Source organism: Haemorhous mexicanus, chromosome 6, assembly GCF_027477595.1.
Source record: "Haemorhous mexicanus isolate bHaeMex1 chromosome 6, bHaeMex1.pri, whole genome shotgun sequence".
Classification (NCBI taxonomy): domain Eukaryota; kingdom Metazoa; phylum Chordata; class Aves; order Passeriformes; family Fringillidae; genus Haemorhous; species Haemorhous mexicanus.
This window is the reverse complement of record NC_082346.1, coordinates 62027949-62053864: the sequence shown is the minus strand read 5'-3', so window position 1 is coordinate 62053864 and position 25916 is coordinate 62027949. Positions and strand designations below refer to the sequence as shown.

The 25916-nt window shown below is 42.9% G+C and overlaps 1 protein-coding gene across 2 annotated transcripts; it reads left to right on the top strand.

Moving 5' to 3' along the window:
- Positions 1-4521: 4521 nt before the first annotated feature.
- On the top strand, positions 4522-24937 carry NAA30 (N-alpha-acetyltransferase 30, NatC catalytic subunit). 2 transcript variants are annotated; one of them, XM_059850569.1, is made up of 5 exons: positions 4522-4612; positions 4888-5811; positions 13138-13261; positions 15285-15340; positions 21471-24937. In XM_059850569.1, exons 2-5 carry the CDS (start codon positions 4891-4893, stop codon positions 21606-21608), a joined length of 1239 nt encoding a protein of 412 aa, XP_059706552.1. In that variant the 5' UTR covers positions 4522-4612; positions 4888-4890; the 3' UTR covers positions 21609-24937. The 2 variants fall into 2 exon arrangements, with proteins under 2 accessions (XP_059706552.1, XP_059706553.1); XM_059850570.1 differs by lacking the exon at positions 21471-24937 and adding an exon at positions 19857-20045.
- Positions 24938-25916: the final 979 nt, after the last annotated feature.

The following is a 25916-nucleotide window of genomic DNA, read 5'->3' as shown; positions in this document are numbered from 1 at the left end:
CCAGGCTCAGCTGAGAGCCCAGAGGGCCCAACAAGTCCAGGGGGAGCACAGGGTGAAGCAGGAGTGGTCATGCTGGACTTAGCTTGATGCCTCAGGTTTCAGTTTTATAATTTTCAGGTTCTGTGCAGCTTTAGTGTGTGGGTCTGGGCTTCACATTAGGGGATGGTGAGCTCTCTGCACAGAGCAGGGAGACAAAACAATTCCTGCTCCAGCTGGGGACCAAGGACAAATGATCCAAATCTCAGCCCCAAGAGCACAAACAATGTGGGCTGAAGAGAGAAAAACAAGCAGGGTGGGAGTGCCTGGGCTAAAGCTGGAATTGGACAATGAACTCCAAGATGCAAATGGAGCAGAACTGATCAAAGTGAGAGACCCTGTGACCAGTCATGCATTTTGTGACCATTTTGGTTCATCCTGGGTGCAGCCCTGGCTGGGCTCTTGTGCTGCCCAAGGTGGATCCATTGAGGCCTTTTAATAAATCCCTACTTTATTCTTTAACCCTGTCTAGTCTCTGTTCTAGGTCAGCCTTCTCAAGGCATCAGTCTCAAAGCTGATCTTGACTCCAAATGGGCAAATCCCTGGAAGGGGAACACCCTCAGGGCCATAGCAACAACAAGTCCCACAAAAAAAATTTTATTTGCCCATGTGAAAAAGCAGATTCCAAAATACATAATTTATTTTTTATTTGGACAGATGGAGAGGGAAAAGAGACTTAATTATTGCTTTGCTGGTGTTCTCAACTAATGCAGTCACCATTAGGAGTAACTTTTTAAAATAATTTTTGTTAATAAGTGAAGAACAACAGAGAACTTTTCAGTTCTATTTCCCTGTCAAACATTCATGTCAAACTACTTCCCCTTCTTAGAGAAAAGACCCAACAACTTCTTTATTAAGCACTGACATGCTCCTATATTTTATTGCCCAGACTAAGTACAGCTCAGTATTTTGTGCCCAGCATCCTTATTTCTGGTGCAGCTGGGATGTCCCTTTGTTACCACAGGGAACAAAGGCAAATTTAGATCTCCATTTTCTACTATAATAATACCTTAAGAGCAACTGTGAAACTAAATCCAAGTGTAGGTTCTTCAACACTGAAGAGAAGAGGAAGGCCACCAGCAGCTCCCTTTCTTTTCACAGATACTGGAACTAAGTTTCCAAAGTTTGCTAAGTTGCTGTTTTCTTAACAAATTAACTATGGGCACCTCCAAGGTCACAGAGTTACTGAACAAAGAATGACAAACAGCAAGGTCTGGGTCTGAGCCCCATCCCTGCCTCAGAACATGTGGTTTGTGATGGGCAGTGTGCTCACAGCTGAGGGATGTTCAGAAAGCACTGAGAGGAAAACTAAGGAGCAAAATGTACCTAAAATTAGGGGGAAGAATAAAAAGGTGTGGGTTCTGGTTGAGAACATGCATTTTCAAAGCAGCTGTTTTCAATAACAGAGAGGAGAATTAAGACAACCTTAAGCATAGCAGGAACTAAGACTGAGCATATCTCAGCAGTAGCAATAAAATTATAGAACTGTGGAATGGTTTGGGTTGGAAGGGGCCCTAAAGATCTTTTTATTCCAACCCCCTGCCATGCACAGGAACACTTTCCACTAGACCAGACTTTCATGATCATTTAGATCATCATCACCCTCTCTAACAATGTTTCCTGGCCTGGACTGTCTTCTTCACACAGACATCACCCTAACACGTGGCTCTGACTCTCTCACTCCCATAGCAGCTACATGGCAAGTGAGAGCAGAATTTGGGCCAGTCCTGCACTGACATTTGTTTGCTCTTTCTGTTTAAACTACCCCAGGCCAGTGAACTTGTGCCACAGCAATTCCATTGGGCCCACAGGGGTCCTTTGGTACCTGACAACACACACACAAAAATAAAAATGAAACCTTTGAACACAGTTTTGTATGTGAGCACCTCTGTGGAGCAGAGAGAAGCGTTTAAAAACAGATCTGCAGAGCACAAAGCCAACATGGATAGAGATAATATGAATTAACCTTTCTGAATCATAGAATAATCACTGAATGGTTTGGGTTGGAAGGGACCTTAAAAATCATTTTGTTCCCTGCCCCGTGCCACCTTCCACTAGAAACTAGAACAGGCTGCTCCACACCCCATCCAACCTGGCCTTGGACACTTCCAGGGATGGGGCAAAGGAGCCTTGGAAAAGAATAAATAAATGTAAAAGGATTCAGATACCCATTTCTTTCCCAAAATCTCAGTATTTCCATAAGTGGTTACTTTGAATAAAAGCCTTTAATTCCCTCAATTTGCAACAAGTCTTTTACTCTTCCCCCACTTTACTTCAGCATTAAGCAGTTAATAAACAAGAGGCTGTAACCCCACACTATTTATTCTTCCTAATTAAAGAATCCTGTTAGGACACGTAGAGCAGTTCCTGGATTTTACTTTTAAGCCAGACCTGTCACTTCCTTGAAAAATAACTGTAGCAAACGAAAATGAGCAAGTCTTATGAGGGCCCTGCAAAGCTTCATATGAGAAAAGGAAAAAAACCCCAATTTCTCTGTATTTTGAGGGGCCTTGTGTGCACATTAATATAATATTCACTTCTAAAGGACTTGTTTGTTGCTGTGGTATCTCAAAAGAATTTATTTGAGGCAGAAGAGCAGCAGAGATGGCTTGAGAGTCTTTCATCCTTGCTGAATTTCCACTGTTACCAGTCATACAACACAACCCAAGGTTTATCCAGGCAGGAATGATGTCCCTCATGCAGCTTTTGGGAGGAAAAGCAAAAACTCCTGCGCCCTGATCTGCACCAGTGTCACCAGAAGACCCCTGGCGCCTGTCCCCAGACTAAACAGAGCTGGGAACATCCTTGTGGGCTGAGAACCGAGAGCAGTGACTGTCCCTTGTGCTGGCCACTGCTGAGGCCACACTGCCAGCCCTGCGTCCGGCCCTGGGTCCCTCCATCCATGTGAAAAACACCAATCGCTTGTTTTTAAAATTTTTAAAGTTTAATAGTAATGAAATGGTTATAAAAATAGTAATAGAATTACAGTAATAAAAATTTGGACAATAAGGGTTAGAGCAATATGAGACAATAAAAACAAAGAGTTATGGACTGTCCGGGTACCTCTCCTGGGCAAAATAAGCCTGAAAAAGAACACACATTAACAGAGGATTAACCCTTAAAAACAACAGCCTGTTGCATATTCATACATCTCATACATGATGCATAAATTCCATTCAAACACAGGATTCTGTCTGGTCATCATTAATTTCTTCCTCTTAATCCTGACGGCAGCTGAGCAAGGTGGGAAGAAGTTCATTTCTTCTGATAATGGAGCAATAAATTCTCTTTCTCTGAAAGATTTAGGTGTCCTGTGGCTGCTATCTCACTGCGAGTCCTTTCTTTAAAAAAAGAATCTTGCATAGCACAGTTTCTATTTTAACACTTTGTAATAACCTAAAACTATATTTAACACACTACTTAAGAAAATTAATACAGCATCACTAACATAATACATCTAATATTCATTTTAATATTTGCAAAAAGCCAATCATAAAATAGGCATTTTTCACAATCCAGGATGACATTCAGGAACAAGTCCAGGGAAGGGAATGGAGCTGGGGAAGGCTCTGGAGCTCAAGTTTGATGAGAGGCAGCTGAGGGAGCTCAGTCTGGAGCAAAAGAGGAGCAGGGGGGACCTTGTAGCTCTGCACAATTCTTGACAGGAGGGGACAGCCAGGGGGGTCGGGCTCTGCTCCCAGGGAACAGGGACAGGACAATAGGACACACTCCTAAGATGTGCCGAGGGATGGATGTCAGGAAGAATTTCCTCACTGGAAGGGTGATCAGACACTGGAACGGACTGCCCACGGAGGTGGTGGAGTCACCATCCCCGGAGGTGTTGAAAGCAAAAGACACGAAGCTATTCCAGAGGATCCAGAGGAGGCCGCAGGGATGGGGAAGGGTCTGGAGGGGCCTCATGAGGAGCAGCTGAGGACACTCGGTGTGTCCAGCCCTAGCAGAGGTCAGACCTGAGCAGCCGAAGCTCCCTGAGGAGAGCAGGGCAGGGGCAGGGGCCAGTCTGGTCCCTCTGGGAACCCGAGGGAGCAGCAGGAAGCTGAGGCACGACAGGTTTAGGATGGATATCAGGAAAGGTTCTTCCCCCAGAGGGTGCTGGGCACTGCCCAGGCTCCCCAGGGAATGGGAACAGCCCCAGGCTTGACAGAATTCAGAGCTGGGACAATTCAGAGCTCTCAGGCACAGGGTGGCATTGTCGGCGTGCCCTGTGCAGGGCCGGGCGCGGGACTCCATGATCACTGCGGGTCTTGCCCGCTCAGGACACTCCGAGTCTATGAAAGACTGGATGTGTTCAGTCATGGGCCGGGCTCAAGGACCTCAGAGGGCTTTTCCAGCCCATTTGGTTCCGTAACTCTATGACCGACTCCGTTCCCCTGTCCCGCTCCTGTCGAGCCCGCGCACCCCGCCCGGACTAAGGGCGCCGGCCCCGCCCCGCCGTCGCCAGGCACCGCCGCCAAGGAAGGAAGTGTCGTAAGGGCCGACAGGAACTGGCCGTGGGTTTTACGGCCGCGGCGGCCGCGCTTGGCGGCGGCGGAGCGGGAGCTGCCCAGACGCGGCGGTGAGTGGCGGCGGCGGGGGGACCCCGGGCCCCGAGCGCTGCGGGAACGGCCCCGCCCGCGCCCGCGGGGGGAGCGGGGCAGCCGCCACACGGGGCGGTGGGGCGGCGAGGCGCGGCCCGGGCACCGTGCGTGCCTTTGTTCGCGCCCCCCCTCCGCTCCCCGCCGAGCGCGGCCCGTGAGGCCGCCGCGCCTCCCCCCCACCTTCCCGTCGCCCCCGTTGGGTTTGGCGCCCTCCTCCTCCTCCCCGGTGAGTTTGTGTCGGTCTCTCCCGTAGGATATGGCCGAGGTACCGCCGGGGCCTAGCAGCGTCCTGTCCCCGCAGGGGGACACGCTCTCCCCCTTCCCCGGAGGAGGAGGAGGAGGAGGGGGGGCTGCTTCCTCCTCCTCCTCCTCCGCCGCCTCCTATGCCGCCGCCGCCGCCGCCTGCACCGGCGCCCAGGACGAGGAGGCCGAAGAGGAGGAGGAGGAAGAGGAGGGACCCGCGGGCGGACGGGAGCAGCAGCAGCGAGGAGGAGGAGGAGGAAGCGACGGCGGCAAGGGGGGCCCGCAGCACCGCCACCACCACCGCCACCATCACCACCCCCCGCACCACAACCACCAGCTCAACGGCCTCATCAGCCCCGAGCTGCGGCACCTGCGGGCCTCCCTCAAGGGCAAGATCCTCGGCTCGGAGGCAGGGGCGGCCCCCGAGGGGCTGGAGAACAAGCGAGCCAGCAAAACAATGGGCTCCGGACAGCAGCAGTCGTCGCCCCCCACCGCAGCGCCCTGCTCGTCCCCCCACGCCAACCACCTCCCTCCCCAGGGAAGGACTGCACCCTCTCCTCCTCCTTCTCCCCCAGCTAAAGGGGACAGGAGCCAGCCTGCTGCCACAACCACGGCTGCTGCTGCTAAGACTGCAGCCCGCAATGGGCTGGCAGGAGAGACTGGCTTGGAGGAGGAAGAGCAGGAGGAGGGGGATGAAGGAGGGGAGGAGGAGTCCCTGCAGCTACTCTCCGGGTCCTTAGCAGCAGCGTGCAGTTTGAAAGGCTCGGGAACGGACTGTCAGCCCGAGGAGGACCTAACGATACGATACGTCCAGTATGAGTCAGAGCTGCAGATGCCCGATATCATGAGACTGATCACCAAAGATCTGTCTGAACCCTACTCCATTTACACATATAGGTATTTTATCCACAACTGGCCACAACTTTGCTTTTTGGTAAGTGCCGGAGGGAGCAGGGAGGGCAGGAGTTGGGAGTGGCTTGGGGCTGGGGAGGAGGGGATGGAAGGGTTGGCGTTTGTGGAAATACTTTTAATCATCTTTTTGTGGGTAAGACCAAGCTTTTTTGGGAATACCTGTCCCCCTGTGACCCGTGCAGGTACAAGTAAAGCACGTGCCTGAAGTTCTACATTTATTAACACACGTTTTAAATGGTGGGGAAAGGGTTTGAGCACAGGGCTAGGATCCAGGAATTCAGGGCTTCTAATCTTGGTTTTGACATTGGCTTTTGTGACCTTTGGTAGCTCATTTTATGATTCTGTCTCAGTTCCTGGGCTTGGATTTAAAAAAGAAAGTACTTAGTCCATTAATGCCTTGTAACTGCTTGCTAATTCTTGCACAATGGTTTTAAAACTGACTGAAGCAGGGCTGGCACATAAATGTTAAGTGATAGGTGGAGAGGCACTGTGAAAGGTTTAGCAGACTTTTTGATCTGTGAGCTTACTTTGACAAAGACAATTCCAACTGTGTTGCTTTTACAGGTGTGAGAGTGCTCTCAGCATGCAGGAATTCTCACGTTGGCTCCCTGCACTAACAGCATATTTAGTGTTGTATTATTCCTAGTGCACTGTTGAAAGGCTGGTTTAGCTGCCCCCTGCCTTCCTAAATGTTTAGCACTTTTTGTGTCTCAGTTGCATGCTTTTAGGATGACAATGCATCCACAGGTAAATGAAAGTGAGTAGAAGCTGGCCTGAGGAGTGTATGTGCATAGCAAGGGCTTAGCTGTGCTTGATTCACTCATAGGAACACTCACAGCTGCAAGACAGAATGTTTAGGGGAGTTTGTGGCACTGCCTTGCTAAAGAAAATTATGAACTCTTGTCTCTTGATGTTTTAATTAAGGCTGGACACCCCTCTGAAAGGTCTGATTTAGCCAGAGCCAAGTCACCCTTCAGTTCAGGGGTATCTCTGAAATTTTGAGTATAAGAGGTGAGGCTAATGGAGTTCATCTGGCCTTCAACTTCCTGAATGTTCCTGGTTTGGGATCTGCTAGAATTTATAGCAGGATTGATATGGTGTATAGGAGGATTTTTGGAACTGTGCCTCTTAAAACCCTGCAGAGGGATTACAGTAGCAAAGCAAAGTGTTGACCTTCTGGAACAAAACAGAATATGAAAATATTGAAGAGCATTGTTGGATGCAAAGTCATGTTTGCCATTACAAGGATGCTGATCAGAGCTAAGTGATGTTCAAACACTGAGCTCTTCCTGTGACAGATTTACTTCATACTGGGAGTAAAGTGTTCAAGAACTACAAAAGTCCATCCTTTGAGCATCAGGTGCAGCCCTGGTAATGCCAAGGCAATGTTGGATACTCTCAGATCACAGTGCATTTGTTTAGACTTTCACTCATTATAATTTTTTTTTTTTTGTCAGGGAATAACTGCAGAATTTTGTTGTGAGAAGAGCAGTGACAAGTTGTTTGACAGAGAACTAAAACAGATGATTTCTAATAAGTGTATTTAAAGAGTAAGATATCACTCAAGGGAAGGAAAGCTTATTTTGTAGTGACAGCTTCATTTTTTGATAGCCCTGAAGAATCAACAAAACTTTTCTTGAACTCAATGTATTTGCCATTTTTTTAAAAAGGTGAAACAATGTGAAGTACATGAAAGTGTAGAGAATAGTATATGACTGTGAATGTCTAAAGCCAGCAAATTGTTGTCTGCTTAATAATTTGAAGGCCTTGCAGCATGCTGTGTCAAACTCATCTGTTGGGAGGCTGGGTTTTTTTGTGACTAGCTTTAGTATTTTTGAGGTTTGTTTCTTAGAGGTTGCCTTGAACATTTTCTGATCTATAAAATATAATTTGTTCCTGCAGTTAATGGACTCCTGAACTACTTCTCTCCAATAAATAGCTTTAAAATATTTATCTTCAGTCAGGGACTGCATATTTCAATTAGCAAGAAGTGTCAGGATGTTGAGCATAAAGCTTAGTGCCTGATCTCACAGAATCATTTGATTTAATGCATTGTGGCCCCACACCCTTCTGGTTTCAGGTTTTGAGTGTTTTGGGAAGAGGGGTTAGCCTGTGATTTGATTGTATTTGGAAAAAGATCTGTAAGGCTTCAGCCAATTCCTTTACTTAATTTCACCATCACCATTTGAAAACTCTTCCAGAGCACATTCACCTGTTTTCCCTGTGCTGTCAATGGCACCTTTCCTTCCCTCTCCCTGTCAGTGAAATTGACTGACACCACTGAAATTTAAGATGAGATGTCTATTTTCCCTAAACAAACAGCACTTGTCTCTTTCTGGTGGTTTATTTGGTGAACCATCTGAAACGTAATTTCCCTATTCTGTCAATGCAAAGCTAATTTCTGGGGACATTATTAACTTTACTGCATAGATTTGAAACTTGATGAATTTTGGTTTGGCCTTCCCAAGCTGCCCCAGTTGCTCTAAGGGCTGGTGCAGCCCAGGCTGGTGCTTGTTTTTCCTGTCTCTTCAACTCCCTCTTCCTGCCTTGTGCCAGCCCCTGTGTTCCTGTGATTTTGGGAGCCAAGATACCCCTCTGACCAGCATATACTTGTAAATGTGTGTGTATTTAGCTGATTTAGGGTGATGCTCTGTTGGTTTAGAGCTCCAAATCTATTCCTGTTGGATGTCCCAGGCACTGGTGCAAGAGGAGAGGTGGGAGTGCACAGCTGGAGGGAAGGCAGAGACCAACCCTGACTGGTCAGTAGTGACCAGAGTTTTTCAGGCTCAGACCACTTCCTAACTCCACACTCAAAGAAGAAGTTAATATTCCACTTTGAAAGGACCTGGAGGTACTCAGAGTCTTAAAACCCTGTTAAATTCAATATCTCATTTATCCACATAACCGTTATCCTGACTTTAGGGGTAGCAGCTTGGGAATACTGCTCAGTGCTGAGCTGTCCCACTGCAGGACCGTGGCTAGGTAGTAACATTTTCCTCCAAAAACTTCTAGTGGAAGGTGTCCCTGTCCGTGGCAGGGGGTTGGAACTAGATGATCTTTAAGGTCTTTTCCAGCCCAAACCATTCTGGGATTCTGTAAAACTCCAGCTGTCTGGTTCAACTCATGTTTTGCCTGTCGTCAGAAGAGCAGGTTTGCACTGTGTGTTAGGTGTGGGTGCCCAGTAAATGCCTACTTTTTACTTATTCTCAGAAGCTCTGTCAGCTCAGTTTCTCCTCAAATACCCACTCCTCTGTCAAAGAATGACAGGGGCAAGGGGCATCTTGTGTTTCATGTGAAGTATTTTTAAGCAATGTTACGTCTTTGTCCCCAGATGGATTGTAAATGCATTTTCAACGTTGTAGCTTTCTTTTAAAGTGGTTTTGAAGCTTCTAGTCTTAGCAGTGCTGAAGTTCTAAAGCTTGCATTTCAGACTGATAAATTAAATATTTCAGAAAATTGTTTTCAAAATCCTTTAGCGTGGGAGAGGTGAGCGTAGGAAACCTTGCTCTGTGCCAGAGTTTGGATAAGACAGAATGTAATAAAAGGCTGAGTGTTGTAACCTCTCCTGTAATTCACTGTGCTGCTCAGCTGCCTTTTAAGAAAAATCTAGAAAATCTATGCTTTTATTGGGTTCTTAACTTTGCCACTAGCTATAGCAGCATTTATAATTTAAACTTTCACAAGTTTAAAAATAACCCATTAATTCCATGTAAGTGGTTTTAAATGTGTTGTAAATCCTAAATGACTGCAGTTAAGTCTTGTTTTATACTAACGCTTTGCATTTTTTTTAAATTGGATTTGATTCAAGAGTCTTGGTGTGTTGAAATTAAGACTTGTAAGACATCATCCCTGTTCTTCAGTTGTGGAAAACCTGGGGCTTAAAGGAAGAACCAGAAAAGTCAGGAGGTTGTCTGAGAAGTCTTCCTGGCCTCGTGGCAGACGTAGGAAGAAGAAGTTTTGTAGGAAAATTTGCAAACTTTGTACTCCAGTTTGTTTTTAGGCGTGATCACACTTTCAGACAGCCTCTCACCGTTGGTGGCTCGATGAAAACTGAAGTCCCTGCAGCACCTGAGCAGGTGACAGCAGCCAGGGCAGTTATTCCAGGGGGTGTTCCTCACACAGGGGGAATTGCTGCTGTCCAGGTTCATGGAGGGAAGCAGAGAGAGGTGGTGATTTGCCAGGTCCTGGGAAGAGCTGTGGCTGAAGTGCAGAGGTTAAAACCATTACCCTGCATGTATCCTCTCATGGCATTTGGTAACACGATCCCTAAATGTGAGCCAGCTCCTACCCAGCTGTGCCTGGGATGGTTGGGATGGACTTTGGTGCAGGTGTGAAAGGAAAAATGCAGTGCAGCAGTGCAGGTTCTGTTGTGTTTGAATTGCAAAATGTTTCTCTTTTGGGGCTAGTTGGTTGTTTTAATCTGCTTTAAACAAAACTCACAGGATCTGGATATTAAATGCATACTCAGACTGTGGCTGACAGACATAATGCCATCTCTGATAATGAAATTATTACAAATTGATTAATTCTGTGAAAAGTAATGTTCTTGCTGATTTACAGACATTTCTCTACTAGCTCTTCCAGTATATTAAAATCTGGTTTGTTTTAAGCATTTAAACTTATTCATAGGAACAAAGATGATGCAAATATTGGATTTGGATTAATGTATGTTAATCCTGCTACTAATAACTTACTATTGGAGTAAATCTTCTAGTACTCTGTGGAGCTTATAATAGTGACTTAGGTTGAATTCTGTTTGTAGAAAATTGCATGTTTAGAAGTACTCTCATATACCTGAAAGGAATACTTGGCCCATGATTATCTTTTCCTGAATGATGTTGTGTGGGAGCTACTTTTCTTCCCTCCTCACAACTCCCCCTATTTCAGTCTGGGGTATTTTTTATTCACACAGTTTAACTTTCTCCAGGAAATTAAATTGTAAAGTTTTGCATCATTTTGGTTTAGGTTCATTTATAGCTTTAGATAAGGTTTGAAAGGAGAGGAAAGGCAACAAAACCCCCTCTAAATGAGGTGGAAATGCAGCATGCCCTTTGTGAGTGGAACAGCTGTAGATTAACTGCCAGACTTACCTGCCTTACGACAGAGAAATAGTTTTAAGGGTTTGGAGAACTGGTAACAGAGTCATTCTTTATTCAGCTCTCTGGCAGCAGTGGTAAAACCAGTGGGTATTTGCTTCTTTGATCACTGAAACAAAATTCTTTGCTGTTCATTTAGCATTTTAAATATATGATTCATGAATATAACTTTTCTGAAAAGTGCCCTGTATAAGAAAGAGCTCTTATATTAGATGTCTAGATTGTCACTACTCCTGAAACATGCAGTATGTGTGTGTACGTATATATATATTTATATATATCTATCTTAAAAATTCTCCACATAACTGTTAGGATCAACAGTTTGCATGTGTTCACTCCAGGGCAAAGCACAACTATAACATGCTAGTTTGTGGTGTGCCTTTTTTTTTTTTTTAAGTGTGGTATAAGATTACATCTAGGTACTCTGCATAATTATAGCAATGTTCTGAGCAGTTTGTCTGATGATACTCTTTATTTAACTCCCTGTTTTTCTCAGGTCTGAGCTGAGATACAGAACTTGCCTTGAGCTGAAACTTTGCATGCACTGCTTGAGTATGGGCCCAGCTCGTCTTTTCTGTGGAATAACCTGTGTTTTGGAACAAATGAAAGATTGCTTAGAGGCTCTGTGTTTCAGTCCAGTTAGATCATGCTACAGTTTTGTTTGTTATTTTAAAAACCACTCGTTAGATTGTTCAGGGTTGTTCTTGGATACTGCTGAAATGTGTTTTCCTGCCAAATAAAAACTTAGCAATAGTTATATTTGCTCCAGCTGCATTAGAAATGGGGTTATAATCATGCTGTATCCTAGGGCTTTGTACTTTTTTTGGCTGCTTCATTTCACCTTTGCTGCAGCTCCTGGTTGACAGCTGACTTGTTAATAACCCCCATCCAGGGGGGTTATTATGCTCAAAGACTTGATTATTTTTGGGGTGAAGAGACCATGCCTGCAGTATGACCTGCAGGAAGGAATCTTCTGTCCGTGGAGCTTTAGTCTCCAAGCTGTGCATGAAGGTTCAGGTGGTTGAGTTTATACCACAGGCTTTGGAGCAGTGAGCTCTGGCTTCACAGGTGGCTGCTCTGAGGCCTGGCAGTGCTGGCTCTAGCAAGTCCTTTTCATTTGACATGTCTTAGAGTTGTAAATTTGGATTATCCACAGCCCTTGTGCCAGCACATGCTCGTGCCAATCATGTGCTGTGGTCCTGGTTTAGCTTCTGCACTTGAGCCCAAGGCTGGTCCTCCCTGCAGGTCTGTCAGAGGTTGTGGATCCACTCACACAGCCATAAGTAAAATTAGGAGTTTCTTTTTATCTCTGCCCATCTTTCCTGAGTGCACAGGAATTTGTTTTCCCCTTGGATGCTGTCCCACTCTGCAGCATTACTCAGTTCTACTGCTGCAGGTTATAATGTCATTAATCCCTCATGCTGCCTAATCCCTCAGTTAACATCACTTAGTTTTCCTTTCTCTCATGGTAAAATTTTGGTGAACACAGTGGGTGTGCAAGTGGTTTGCTGAGTGTTTGGGGAGGAGTTGGGTCCTTTCCTTTCTGGGGTTTTTCTTGTTAATATTTCAGGATGCCTACGTCTCCTTGACCACAGTTACTGTGACAATGCCACTGGGATTAACTGCCGGTGCATAGCTCTTAACAAACGAAATCCCCAGTAGTTAAAATGTGTGAAATTAACTGTGCTTTTTTGTTTGTTCTCCTGGTGTCATATGACTGAAAACGACAGTGTCTAAAGATTAAATGCAGCAACACTTTTCTCTGATCCTTTGTGGCCTTGACATTAAAACCAGACAAAAATTAAGCGTGTTATCTAGCACAGCCCTTGAACAGGAAAATTCAGATCACTATAAAACAGGAATGGACTTTTTTCCTCTGCAGAAGCCCATATGAAAGGGTAATTTATGCCTTAACCTGGTCTTTTATTTTATTTATTTTTCCTTTTATTTATTTATTTTCCCTTTTTATTCATACATGTTCTTGCCTGTGCACTTTGTGAAATGATAACGTGCTTCTCTCCAGGAATAATTCATTGGTTGTTAACTGTCCTGGAACTTTATTGGAATGTAATAAAGCAATTAAGTCTTTTAATCTTAGTAATGCTTTTAAAATTTACGTTGTTACTGTTTCATACCTTTATACAAACAAATTTTATGTAGCTCTTTGACTTGAAAAATGAACTGGTTTACTGCTTTTGGTAGCACTGTGGATCCCAAACTGAGAATTCCATCCGTGTATGTTTGTCTTTAAGGCCATGGTAGGTGAGGAGTGTGTAGGTGCCATCGTCTGCAAGCTGGATATGCACAAAAAGATGTTCCGCAGAGGTTATATAGCCATGTTAGCAGTGGATTCCAAATACAGAAGAAAAGGAATTGGTAAGAATAGCCTTTTTTTCTTCTTTCTTCCTTAAATCCTCTAGCTGGGATAACTGTAGCTGTCATAAAGATTTAAGCTGAACTGAACTTCGGGATGTTTTGCTTTGTGTGTCATCCTCACCTTACTCAAGCACACATGCTCCCCAGTGGCTTTTCTGATTCTGTTAAAATAACCTGAAATGCCCTGTGAGGTTCACACCTGGGATCTGATGAGGCTAAAAAGAAAGGCAGGCAGCAGCCCCTTACCTCTGCCTCTACCACTGCCAAATAACAGTGGAAACTGCTTTGTGGTTTTATGTGTGCCCTCATCACTGTATTTCCATGTTGTGTTCAGGCTCCTTTTTTACAGTGAACTTATTTCCTGACTTCCCCCTATAAATTATGCATATATTACCCATCAGGGAGAATGTATGGAGCTCATTATTGTATTAATCAGGGAAGAAAAATAGCTGTGTGTTGTTACTTGAATGATTGAAATGGAGATCTGTTTTGTTGGGAAGGTGCGTGGTAAAGAAATCACTCTTGGCAGGGAGTTTGCCCTTTCTCATTAATCAGTTTTGCCCTGATGAAGGGATTTTCATTCTGACTCCAGTTAGCCAAGTTGGCTTAATTAAATATTTCTTCTTACGGAACTTAATTTTTTCATGCTGGTTATTGTGAAATTACATTTTGTAAGGTATTTTTAACTAAATGTAGATGTCAGCTCCAAAGCTTAGAACTGTGCTTCACCACTCATCCACACTGAACAGCTCATGCTTCTGTGATTAAAGACAGAAAATTACTTGCAATCAAAAAATACAGTGATCCATTGCAGAATGTATCATTGTGTTTGCTTTCTTCCAGAAAAAACCCTCCAAAAAAACACATTACCACGACTGTTCAAGCATGTGTAGATTTTTTCTTTCCCCAGTGCAATTCAAAAGCCATTGTTGGTTTCTTAGTGGAGCAGAGGAAGATGATACTGAGAAATCACTGTCTCTCCTTTCCTTTTAGCTGAGTCATGAAGGAGTCTGCCATAATTTAATTGCAGGTGCTTGGATTCAGAAGTAAATAAGAGCTAATGCTGTTATTATGAAGATCACTGCAAGACTTTTCCCTCACTTTAGTCAGTTGGTTAAATTAGAATTACATACATAGAATTTTCTTTAAAGCCTTGCTTACTTTAGCATTATATATGTTTTATATATGTTGACTTTTTCCTACATTTGCCACTTTGCTGTTTCTCAAAGTGTGCTGTTAATCTGAAGATCTGCTTTAAATGTAGAACAATTTTATCATCACATTCAGTGAAAATCTTATTTGATTAAAGTTTTGAGAATGTATTGAAACATTCTGTAGATTCCTTGGGTTTTTTTTTCCTTTTCCATGGTTTTCTTATGGAAGTGAGATTTATGCAATTTCACTGAACAGCAGTTTTTTCCACTAATAACTTTGAAATTAACTTTCAATTTCACCCCAATTCTACAGACAGGTAGGGATATTACATTTGTAGAACTGTTGTGAAATAGATGAAAAATAATGATTAAAAAATTAAAGACTGAGGGGAAGGGATGGGCTTTGAGAATATTATTAGATACTAGCAAACCCAAATGGGAGTGAGCCATAAAAACCAGTGGTTTCATAAGTTCTGTTACTAATTCAAGTATTTGTTTTAGTAAGAGGAAATTCCCATGGAAGATGAATGTCCTTCAAGTACACGCCAGCAGATTTTGACTTTAAATGCAACAAAAAGGAATGAATCACATCTTGGAAGGCTATATTTAACACCATGTTGAGCAGAGCAGCCAGTTTCTAATATCCTTGTGTTACAAGAATCTTGCACTTGAGCTGAGTCTCTGGATAACTTCACAGATTATTTTAGTGTTCAAACTTGAGGCTGCAGCTTGACTGCAACTCCTTGTTTTTCTTTCCTCCCTGCTTTCCCCAGGTGTCATGTTATGTAGGTAGCACACATTAGTCATATATAAACTGGCACTTTTGTTTTGCACTGCAACTCTGACACTTACTGAAATCTGTGTTTCAGGTACAAACTTGGTTAAGAAAGCTATTTATGCTATGGTTGAAGGAGATTGTGATGAGGTAAGATTTTATAATCAAAACTTTCATAATGTAAATGGTTTGCACTCTCTTGTTATGTGGATTCATTTCACAGGTTTTTCTTCTCCAGGACTTTTTTTAGGTGGGAAATAAGTTGGTAAGAAGCTCCTTTATAATAAAAGGGAAAACAACCTCTAAAAGAAGTATGGCACAAATAGGAGATGGACTTTCTAAATTTGTCCTAAGTGCTGAAATTCAGCAATTTACATTGTGAAGCTGCCTCAATCTTCACTCAGGCCCATTTTCCTGCAGGGGCCCCATTTGAGGTGCAGCTGAGCAGTGGGATGAGCATGTCCTGGTGGCCCTGCCATCCCTTCAGAGTACACCCAGGCACAGAACAGTGTGTGCTGTGCTGCTGCAGAATGTGGATTTATCACAGGCACTCATCAGCCTGTTCTGACACTGCACAGAGCAGGGCTGCAGTGGGTTAGCTCAGCAACACAGACCTGCAGGGAGAGTGGCTGAACCACTGGCAAACTTCCCTGCCCTACAAGTTGTTACTCTTCCACCAGATTACAGTTCCTGCTTTCTTTTTAAATATAAATACAGAAAGCAGCTCTCTTGTTGTGTGCTTTGTTTAACTTTTGAGGAGCTCTCCCTGCATCCATCCATCCTCCTTAACCAGGTTATCTGTCCCTTAGCTTCCAGCTCCTTGGCACAGTGCAGTTGTTCCTGATATGTGAGCACTGTCATTTCAGTGTGTCATATAATGAGCCTTTGATCTCTCTGTTATCTCACTTCAGCTGCTCCCTCCATTGTCCCACTGCTCCCTCCATTGTCCCACTGCCCCTGGGGAAGTTTCTTATGCAAAGCTACAGTTGGTGTCACAGGACTTTTGGCACACACTCCAGTTTATTTTTCCACTTGTTGTGTTTCTCTTCCTGCAGCATCCCTGCCTGTGCTCTGGCTTCATTCATTGGGAGATTTATTCTTCCCCTCAGATCCCTTCATGCCTCTGCTTGCTGTTGTCTTCCCCCTCACCTTCTAATTTATGTTGTAGTTGGGCACTACAGTGCAGTCTGTAATTCTTTTAAGTTCTTTATTTTGGCTTCTTGCTTCAATCCTGGTTTCTAAAATGCTTTCCTCTAATCTCCTTCACTACTTGTCTACACTGAACTAATCAAGGAGAAATTGATTGGTTTGTTCTGCTCATTGCTTTCCACTATGGTTTTGAGTTGATTTCCCATTTCTAGACTAGTCAAGATTTTTAAAAAATTGCACAACACTTGAGGATCAGGGTTACAGTGTTCACACCAGAGCCACAGAAGTGAGATGCAAAGAAGGGAAGTGAATTACCCACTGTTATTAGAGAGTCAGGAGTAGAACTGGGTGTTTCTACTCAAGCTCTGAGTTGCACTAATTACTGTATCATTTCTGAATGTCTGTGTGCTACTCCTCATGTAAATTCATTTCTAGATTGGACTGTCTAACAGGTGACCTTTTTCTGTGTCTTTTTCCTCTACCACTGTCATATTGATCCAAGATCCCTTTTTGCTGGCTTTTTATCTCCATAAACATGAAATAAATGTGGTAAGGGTTGCAGGTCTGCAGTGAGGTCTCATTAAGTCTTAGTCACAGATTTTCCTCTCTGGTGCTGTATAAATGCTTTGGACCAGGGGCAGAGGGCATTTCTCAGATTCTGTCTCTTTATTCAAAGGCACTGCAATTCAGACTTCTTGAATTGTGTGCTGGGTGGGGCAGCCATGGTTTTGGAACTGCTCTTTGTAGAACTATGATTTCAAACTCATACCCTGATTTTTGGGGGCTTTTGCACCCACTGAGTCTTGTGCTGGCACTGAATTTTCACCTGGGAGCCCTTTAGGGAGCATGGAATATAAGCAGAGTATTTTTCTGATTGTTTTTCTGCACCATCAACTTAGGCACACCCACACTTATTTTTATTTATGCTTTTCTTTAACACATACAGGTTATCCACAACCAAACAGCCAATGTTTCCATGTTTGGGTTTTTTTTTTTTTTCCTTTGCCACTGAGTAGGCTTCTTCCACATACCCAAAATGGTGTAAAATAAGATGTTATGTGGTGGAGTGCTGAGTTTTCAGTCAGACCAGAATCTGAAAAATCTAACTAGGCACCCATGAAAAGCTCTGCCCAGCTCTTGGGTCTCACCAGTTTTCACAATTGTCAGGAGATCAGTTTCTGATTAATTGATGCTTAAAGCTCATCAAACACAAAGTAGTGCATCACAATAATTTGTCTGTGTGAGGCATAGAAATAGTTTAATCATCCCTGCAGCTTTTAAGGTATTTTTCTACATCTTTTAATAAAATCAGAATCCTGATGAAAATAAAAAGATACTGCTTTTTTTTGAGATAAGATGGAGTGCAATTAAAAACAAAATGCTATTTTCTGAAACTTGCTTGGAATAGGATTAAAAACATGAATATGCAGCTGTGGGTGTTGTGAAAAATTTCCAAAGGCTGCTTGGAAACTCTTCCCTTCAATCTAATTATGGAATAGATGCAGTAAATAGACTTAATTTTAATAATTTGTGGCATATAATCTGATAAATGCCTCACTCAGTGTGTTGCTTTTCAAAGTATCACAGATTTGGCTTTGGAGGTACCAGCATTGAGTCCTGAAAAACAAAGGATTTATACAACACCACAGATGAAAATCTTGACAAATCACAGCTGATAGGTGGCATTTCAAAGCCTGCTGCAATGTTCTGGTGTTTGAGGACATTTTTTCCCCCTGTAGGCTGTTTTAGTGGGAATAAACCAAGGCAGGCCTGTGGAACAAGTGATTTACAGTGGTCAGCACCCTGCCTGAGAGGCAGAGTCTTCCTCAGGGGTGTGGAAGATTTTCTCTGGGAAAGCTGTGGAGTAAGTGAGGAGGTGAATTGAGTGGAATGGAATCTGTGTGCAGGGGAGGAGCTGGCCATGGCCTACATTAGAATAGAAACCAGGGAAGTGATCTGCTGTTGGGGGTGGGTGCTTGAACCAGAAATAACCTTCAGGCCTGGAGAAAGCACTCACACAGCAGCTTCCAGCTGGAGTGTCTGCATATAACATTACAAAACTCATCTATCTCTGATTTGTTTGGTTTTTTTACCTTTGTGACTTTCTCACGTATTTGATGTTCATGAATTCTGATATTTGGGGTTGTGAACTGGACTGGGCTGAGTTTCCAGTGGATCACAGTGATTTAGGATAACTCTGGGCTGGTTGCATAGAAAAGGTGAACTATGGAAATAAATCAGGTGAAGGTGACTAGTTCTACTTTCAGCTCCAAAGTTTTGGAAATATTTTTCTTCCAGTTTAAAAGAGAAAAGCATGTGCTGACTGCAGCAAGGTGGGTGTCTTGGCTGCTTTTTGTACTGTTTTTGCTGGCAAGCAATTTCCCACAACTCTGCAGCTGAAGACCATCCTGTGGAACTGTTACATCCCTTAATTACAATTAGAAAGGAGGAGTTGTTCATATGCAGGCTTTCCATCTGTAACAAATGACTGAGGAATCTGCATATAATACATTCATTTCATATTACTGAAATAATATAATATTTCAGTAATATGAAGGGAATGGATTGGTAACTAGTGAAAATAAGACACCAGTAAGTGTGACTTCCAAAATTCTTTTTAAGCAAAACTGTAGAACGTGAAAGGGAACCACAGATTCTCATGGGACTTCCCATTGGAACTTCAGGGTGATTTAGAGTGGAGGTTTTTGGCCACATCAGTAGGTGTGTCATTTTAATTCAGCACCACACTAGTAAAAATGAAATGTGCATTTTTATGGAATCCTATTTGGAATCATTACATTGCTGATATTTTTAGTTTCTCCCTAATCTACAAAACGTAAAAAGTATGAACTTTAGATTTTGGGTAGTGCCTGTCTTTAAAAGTTAAGGCAGTTAAATTGATTAAGGACGCTGGACAAGCCCTCATAACTTGAGTCTGATGATCTGCCAGACTTAAAAGTAAGAATAGCAACCTCCTCTGAGGGCTGAGAGAACTTCCTTAATTTGACTTGGCTGTATCCATTCTATGACTTGAGTTTTAAACTTGAGTTCCTTCAGAGTTTGAGCTTAAGAAGTGAGAGGGCTTGACCACTCCAGTTGGCTTCAGTTCAGGAATAAATTAAAGGTGTGAAAATGTAGCAACAAGGAACATTGCACTCCACTCTTAATATAGAAAGCTCTTTGCTTCTAAACTCAGTTAATATTAGAGTTGAGCTAAAATGTTTGGTTTATGAAATTTAAGATAAAAGAGAATGTCACAACCTTTAGAAAGTTGCAACTTGAGCAGAAAATGCTGGTAAATCTAATCAGAGCTTTGCTGCCTTTCGGGGGGGTGTTGCTGTGATATCAGAGGATTTAACAGGCATATGTTACAACAAAATCGACCCACAAGAGCAGAAATAAATGTAACAATTGAAGGTTTGGAGCTTGATTGAAAATCTCACACAGGAAGAGATGCATTCTTCACCAAAGGAAACTAATGAAATCTGAATAAAATATGCCTGTGTTTCCTTTTCAGATAACAGGAACATGTCTTCAGCTGCAGTATGTTGAGATCAGGGAATTACTTTTCATTGTGCTGAGACTTCCTTAGAAATACCAGAGCAAATCTCTTGCATTTGCTTTCAAGATGAGCATTCACTCAGGTAGTGGGATTCCAACAAACCTGTATTTCAACATTTAACCACTCCCTTCAGCTCAATCACCTGCAGTGCTGGAAGTGTTTTAGCATTGCCAGGTGTTGGTGCTTGCAGTTGAATAGAGAGCTGTTACATCACTGTGCCAGGTTACTGAACCTTTGAGAGAGTGAATGCCCTTGGTAGCTGAGAGTTCAAATAAATAATCCTCTGCACAGGTCAGATTCCTTCTTTGGCTTCAATGTTTTGTTTAAATTGGAATTAAGGAGTTCTACAATGTGTAGAAAATAGCTTTCTCCAGCAAAATGATGGTGCTTCCATAATTTCTTACAGATGAATAGTTACCCCTTTTAATGGCTGAAGGCTGTTAGGAGTTCTCCATCAGCTCACAGGACTTGCTAGTAATGTTCTGGGAAGTGCCAAACAGAGAAATTCAATCTCTCATTCTTGTCACAAAACTGAGAATTGAATTAGGTTGTCTTAAGTGTGCAGCTACAGCACTGCCCTGCTGTAATTTAAGAACTCTGATGATTAATATTTCAATGTGTGACTCTTAGTTCCTTTTTGTAAAACTAACTGTTTCCAGGTCTTATATTGTTCGTTGGGTTGTTATCCCCAGCTTCATTGTTCTTTCAATATCCTTACACTGAGAAACACAGGTGGAATTGCCCATTGGAATGTGGCAGCCAGTGGTTAGACTGGTCACCCCCAACAAGATTTAAAAATCCTTTTAATGCATATATTTGACTCAAATTTCAGGCCACTCTGACCACTGGCTGCCTCCCCCTTTCACAATGGCCTAGCCACTCCTGAAAATGCAGAAAACAAACCCTGTGGAGAGAAAAAGGAAAGGTTTTCTGCCAGGTGGCTTTGGAAGGAGCTCAGGAATCAGCCTTGAGAGCTGGCAGAAGAGGCCAGGGAAAAGGGAGTGGGAATGTGGCCTGAGGGAAGGGAGACCACAGAAGCCATAGAGTAGATGGACTTTACATGCTCTACAAATCCAGGCTGATTTTGGTCCTGTATTTTCATTCTATGGTCTTTCTACAGTGACCATCAGCTGCTGTTAAATATGTGGATGTTCACTGTCAGGGGTGCATGGAGCCCAGGCCTTGATAGTTCAGCCCCTGTTCTTGCTTCTAGCAGAACCTTAAATAATTGAGTTGGACACCAGTCAAGAGGCAGAGTTAGTTTTTATTATGTGGAGGTGATGCAGGGCTTGTCACTTATGGCCAAGAACTAAAATCTTGAATGTTGTTTACCATTACAGTTGTGGATGAACTGCTGCATTATATTTTTTTTTTAATGTGGAAATGGATGCCAAATGTGGAAATATTGCTTAATTAAGTAAAGATAAGAAGAAATTAATTCCATTCATTGCTAACAACCATACCTTTAAATAAAACCTTTGGAATTGGTTCAGCAATCATGTACTTGCAACTGCCAACTAACATAACACACTTTTTATTCTTTCTTTTTCTTTCTTTTCTCCCTTAAAGGTTGTATTGGAAACAGAAATCACAAATAAGTCTGCTTTGAAACTTTATGAAAACCTTGGTTTTGTGCGAGACAAGAGGCTGTTCAGATACTATTTAAATGGAGTGGATGCACTGCGTCTGAAACTGTGGCTGCGTTAGGAGACCCCATCCCAGCCAGCAAGCAACGTCCCAGCAGCGCAGAGTTGTCCTTTGCATGCAATGCAATTTGTCCCAAATTGCTTTGCAAGGTGGACTTTTAGTACTTTCCATGCAGCTCTTAAACCTGTCAGTGTCCCATTGAGTGTCGCACACATTCGTTGCACTTTGGCATGGCGCATTTGTTCCGAATTAAAGCCGATTGTCTCAGACTCCGAGTCCTTTTGGTACCAGCCAGATGTGCCAGGTGATAGCCAAGATATGTTCATTCATTTGCAAGTCTGCTGACTCTTTAGGACATCCACACAGTGAACGTTTTAGCAGAGAAAACCTGGATGGGAACGCCGCTTTCGGTTCCCGAAAATTCAAAATAAAGCCAATGTAGATTGTAAAATTCTATAAGTATACTAACATTTCATACAAAAATTGCCATAGTTTTCTGGGGAAGAAGAAGAAAAAGGAAAAAAAAAGGCTTCAATTTTAGGTTTTATTTTTCAATATTGAATTTTTCCATTCTTAAATATTGGTACCTCAGTGATTAGTGAATGAAAAAATGTATTGTAGGGTGGGGTGTGTGTTACAACGAGTAACCATTAAATTGCGTCTGCCAGTGCCTGTATAGATAAGTATATTTGTCTTCACCTCTAAGTTTGGAGTGCATGCTTTTATTCTTTTACTTTCTTCAGTTGTCTTTGCAAGGAAAAAAAAAAAATCTGCTTTTATTTAAATTCTGGATTTGATAATAAATTATTTCAGATTTTTATAATTCGGATACTTCTCCCAAACAAGGGTTTGGAAGGCCCTTTTTATAGCAAGAAGTGTAAGCTATTTTGAAAACCTTGAGTAGCTGCTAAAAGAACCTGGTGGCACCAGTGAATCTCTGCTGGGTTTGGATGCACTTTTGTCATTAAAAGAGTGAGGGACTTCTTTTAAAAGAAGATATAGAAAATTAATGTAAATTGGTATGATTTTTATTTAATCAAAATTATTGCTAGAAGCTCTGAGAAACAGCTATTTTAAGATAGTTGGAACAATTTTTTTCAGATTCAGATTGCTTTGCTTCAGTGTTCTAAAATGCTTCAATCTTTGGTTCTTGGTCTTGGAAGTGAATTTCAAGGTGTATAATATTCATTTTCAGCTGCTCATTTTCTCAACTTACATGAGCTAAATTATTGGGGGATTTTTTTCCCCTCTGAAATCAAAGCAGTGGGGAAGGAATTCTGTCTCTCTTTCTTGTCTTTCTTGCATTCACTCTTGCTCTGTTTTTCTTTTTTTTTTTTTCCTTTCTTTATTCTTACATAGGTTTTACCAATACCCATCAATTTTTTTCAGTAATGACAGCATCGAGGCTTTCTTGTTCTGTGTGATTCCATAGCCCAGGTCTATGAATCAGTTGGGTTGGGTTTTTTTGTGGGGTTTTTTGGTTTTGTTTTGTTTTGTGGGGTTTTTTGGGGGTATTTTTTTTTTTTTTTTGAAGACAAAAATAAAGTTATTAGGTGACTTGTGGAAGCACCTCTGTAATCAGAGATCTCAGAATATTCAGAGTTGGAAGGGGCCCACCAGGATTAAGTCCAGCTCTGAGGTGGATGGTCCTTAGAGGGATCAAAAGGATGAACTCTCAGTGAATCCACTCATGGAACCGAGCGAATTCTCCAGATTTGCCTTACTACACTTTTTTTTTTTTTTCCTTTTTAGGGTTTGGTTTGAGTCATGGGGGTGGTTTTGGGGGTTTTTTTGTTTGTTTGTTTTCATTTTTGCTAATTACTGTACACTAAAAGCAAAACCAACAAAACCCCTACCTCCAGTATCATTTGGAAAAGAGCCCTGTGCAGGAAAACTGGATTTGAGCAAAGCCGCCTTTTGCACAGACCAATCACACATGGTGATGGACATTTCTTACCATGTACAAATCATGAGTTGTATTTGAAAATAAAGATTTTTAATGGAAGTTGGCCCTGCTGAGTTTTCTGCTTGTAGAGACACCATCTGTGCTGTCGAGGGGGTCTGTTCCCTTCAGTAAAGAAAACTCATCTTTAAAAGGGTGCCCAAGACAAAGTGTTGTAAGTGAGGTCTGTTACTCCCAGGACATTCTGGAGCTCAGCCTAAAGCCTGTGTGTAGCCACTGCTGCCTTGTGACACCATAAAACCTCTTGTTACCCTGCTCCCTCAGGGCTGCCAGTTCTTCTGGGTGGCTTTTCAGCAGTTTTGATCAGTGTTAAGACTTCAATGTTGGACTCAATCCCTTGAGTCAGGTTTCCCTCAGCTGTGGTCCAGGACGTAGGGACTGCCCTGGAGCTGGATCAGGAAGGTTTCAGACCTTGCAAGCAGCTGCTGGGCTTGATTCACAAATTGCAAACTGGGCTGCCTTGTGTGTCTTGCTGGGGTTTCAGTCTGCAAAGCCAGACAGGCAAGTTTTCTATTGGTTAATACCTAAGCCGTGGGTGTCTTCAGATTCAAAAGCCGACTGGCAAGTGAGCTGAAATCCCTCCTCACTGCCAAAAACATCCCTCTGGAGCAGACTTCAAATACAATTCTGGTTGGTTACTGTAAGAAGTGGTTGCTGCCATGCCTGTGTTGAAAATACTGAGCAAAATAGGTGGAGACCTCTCTTTTTTTGTTTTTCAAAGGGTACATGTCCTGAAAGGTTCTGCCATTGCTGCTGCGTCACAGAGTTCACTGCAGGAGACACTGAGCTGCGTGTGCTGGGTCCTGTCAAACAGATTTGTTCTCTGTGCTGCTTGGGATTAGGAAATCAAGTGGGAAGCCTTGAATTTGCATAGGTTTTCAAAAGGAATCTAGCAAGGAAAGGTTGGTTATTTCTCCTGTCTGTTGCTAAACACAGTTCTCTCCCCCTCACCTTTCTGCAATGACAAATCTAACTAAGGAGTTGATTGCTTTTATATTTAAATTTGCCCAGATGTTGCTACTGGCTGACATGTCAGTCTGGATGTTTGCATTCATTATGTTGTTTTTTTAAAGAAATGATCAGGTTCATCACCTTCAAGGCATCATCAGATTGGTGTTGCAGAGTATGTCACAAACTATTTTTCAGGGCACTGCAAGACATTGCTACAACTCAGTGCTGTGTTGAAAAAACTTCAGGTCTTGTATAAACATTACGACCTGTATTGGAGTTCAGGTATCAGGTGGGCATCTATGAAAATAGCAAGTGTATCTCAAAAGACTGGACTGCTGTTTTGAGTGGATTATATTCTTCTGTCCCTTTATCCTTTTTGATGAGAACAAAACCAGTGGGGTTACAAAATGTACAAGTTGTCTAAATACAATGCAGTCAAATAAATGGTTACGTTGTTTATCTATTTCCTTTTCAACGGGAAGGTTCTAATGCTTGTTTTGCTTTCTTTACAAAATACAAACACACGCTTGCTCAAGGCCAGGCTGGATGGGGTTTGGAGCAACTGGAAGGTGCCCCTGCCCAAGGCAGGGGTGGTCTTGAAGGTCCCTTCCAACCCAAACCATTCTGGGATTGTGTGACAGAGATATGGTGAGAAAATTTTTACAAGAGAAAATTGCCTGTTGTGGCTTGATTTAAAAACTCTCATGGCTGTGTCAGGAGCATCTTGAACATCATTTGTCTGAACAGTGTCACAGCTGAACTGAAATGGGTCCTTTTCTATGGCTGTTAAGTCATGACTAACACAGACACTGGATTTTCCTGGGAGGTAAGGAAGGGGGTTTCTTATTTTGGTTGCAAGTAAGCAGGAATTGAGAGCTGTTTGCAGCCCTTGCAATGCTGAGAACTCTTCAAAGCATACAGAGGAGTCCTGTATGTACTTAGAAAAAATGTACTTTTAAAATCCTCTCAAAGAACTTTCCATGTACTTTGAGCTTTATTCCCTCTACCATTTTGTCCAGGCTCCTAAAATCCTGGGGATTTGCCAGCAGTTGTGTGTGGTGTGCAGGTGACTGAGGGCTGTAACCAACCTGCAGAGACTGCTGCTCCTCTGCCAGAAGCTCCAAGGCTTTTCTCCTTCCAGTTTCTTTCATGATTCCTTCAAACTCCCAGTACCTAAAGAGGAACTTTTTTACAAGGGTGGAGTGACAGGACCAGGGGGAATGGCTTCAAACTGAAAGAGGGTGCATTTAGGTTGGAGATGAGGAAGAAATTTCTGACTCTGAGGGTGGTGAGGCCCTGACACAGGGTGCCCAGAGAAGCTGTGGCTGCCCCTGGGTCCCTGGAAGTGCCCAAGGCCAGGCTGGATGGGGCTTGGAGCACCCTGGGATCATGGAAGGTGTCCCTGCCCATGGCAGGGTGAAAAGAGATGGTCCCTTCCAACCCAAACCCTTCCA

What these genes read in the sequence shown, in the direction of transcription:
- NAA30 (XM_059850569.1), top strand. Translation starts at nt 4,891, where the DNA reads ATGGCCGAGGTACCGCCGGGGCCTAGCAGCGTCCTGTCCCCGCAGGGG. An exon ending in ATACAGAAGAAAAGGAATTG is followed by an intron (nt 13,262 to 15,284) that starts GTAAGAATAGCC and finishes TCTGTGTTTCAG; the next exon opens with GTACAAACTTGGTTAAGAAA. An exon ending in TTGAAGGAGATTGTGATGAG is followed by an intron (nt 15,341 to 21,470) that starts GTAAGATTTTAT and finishes TCTCCCTTAAAG; the next exon opens with GTTGTATTGGAAACAGAAAT.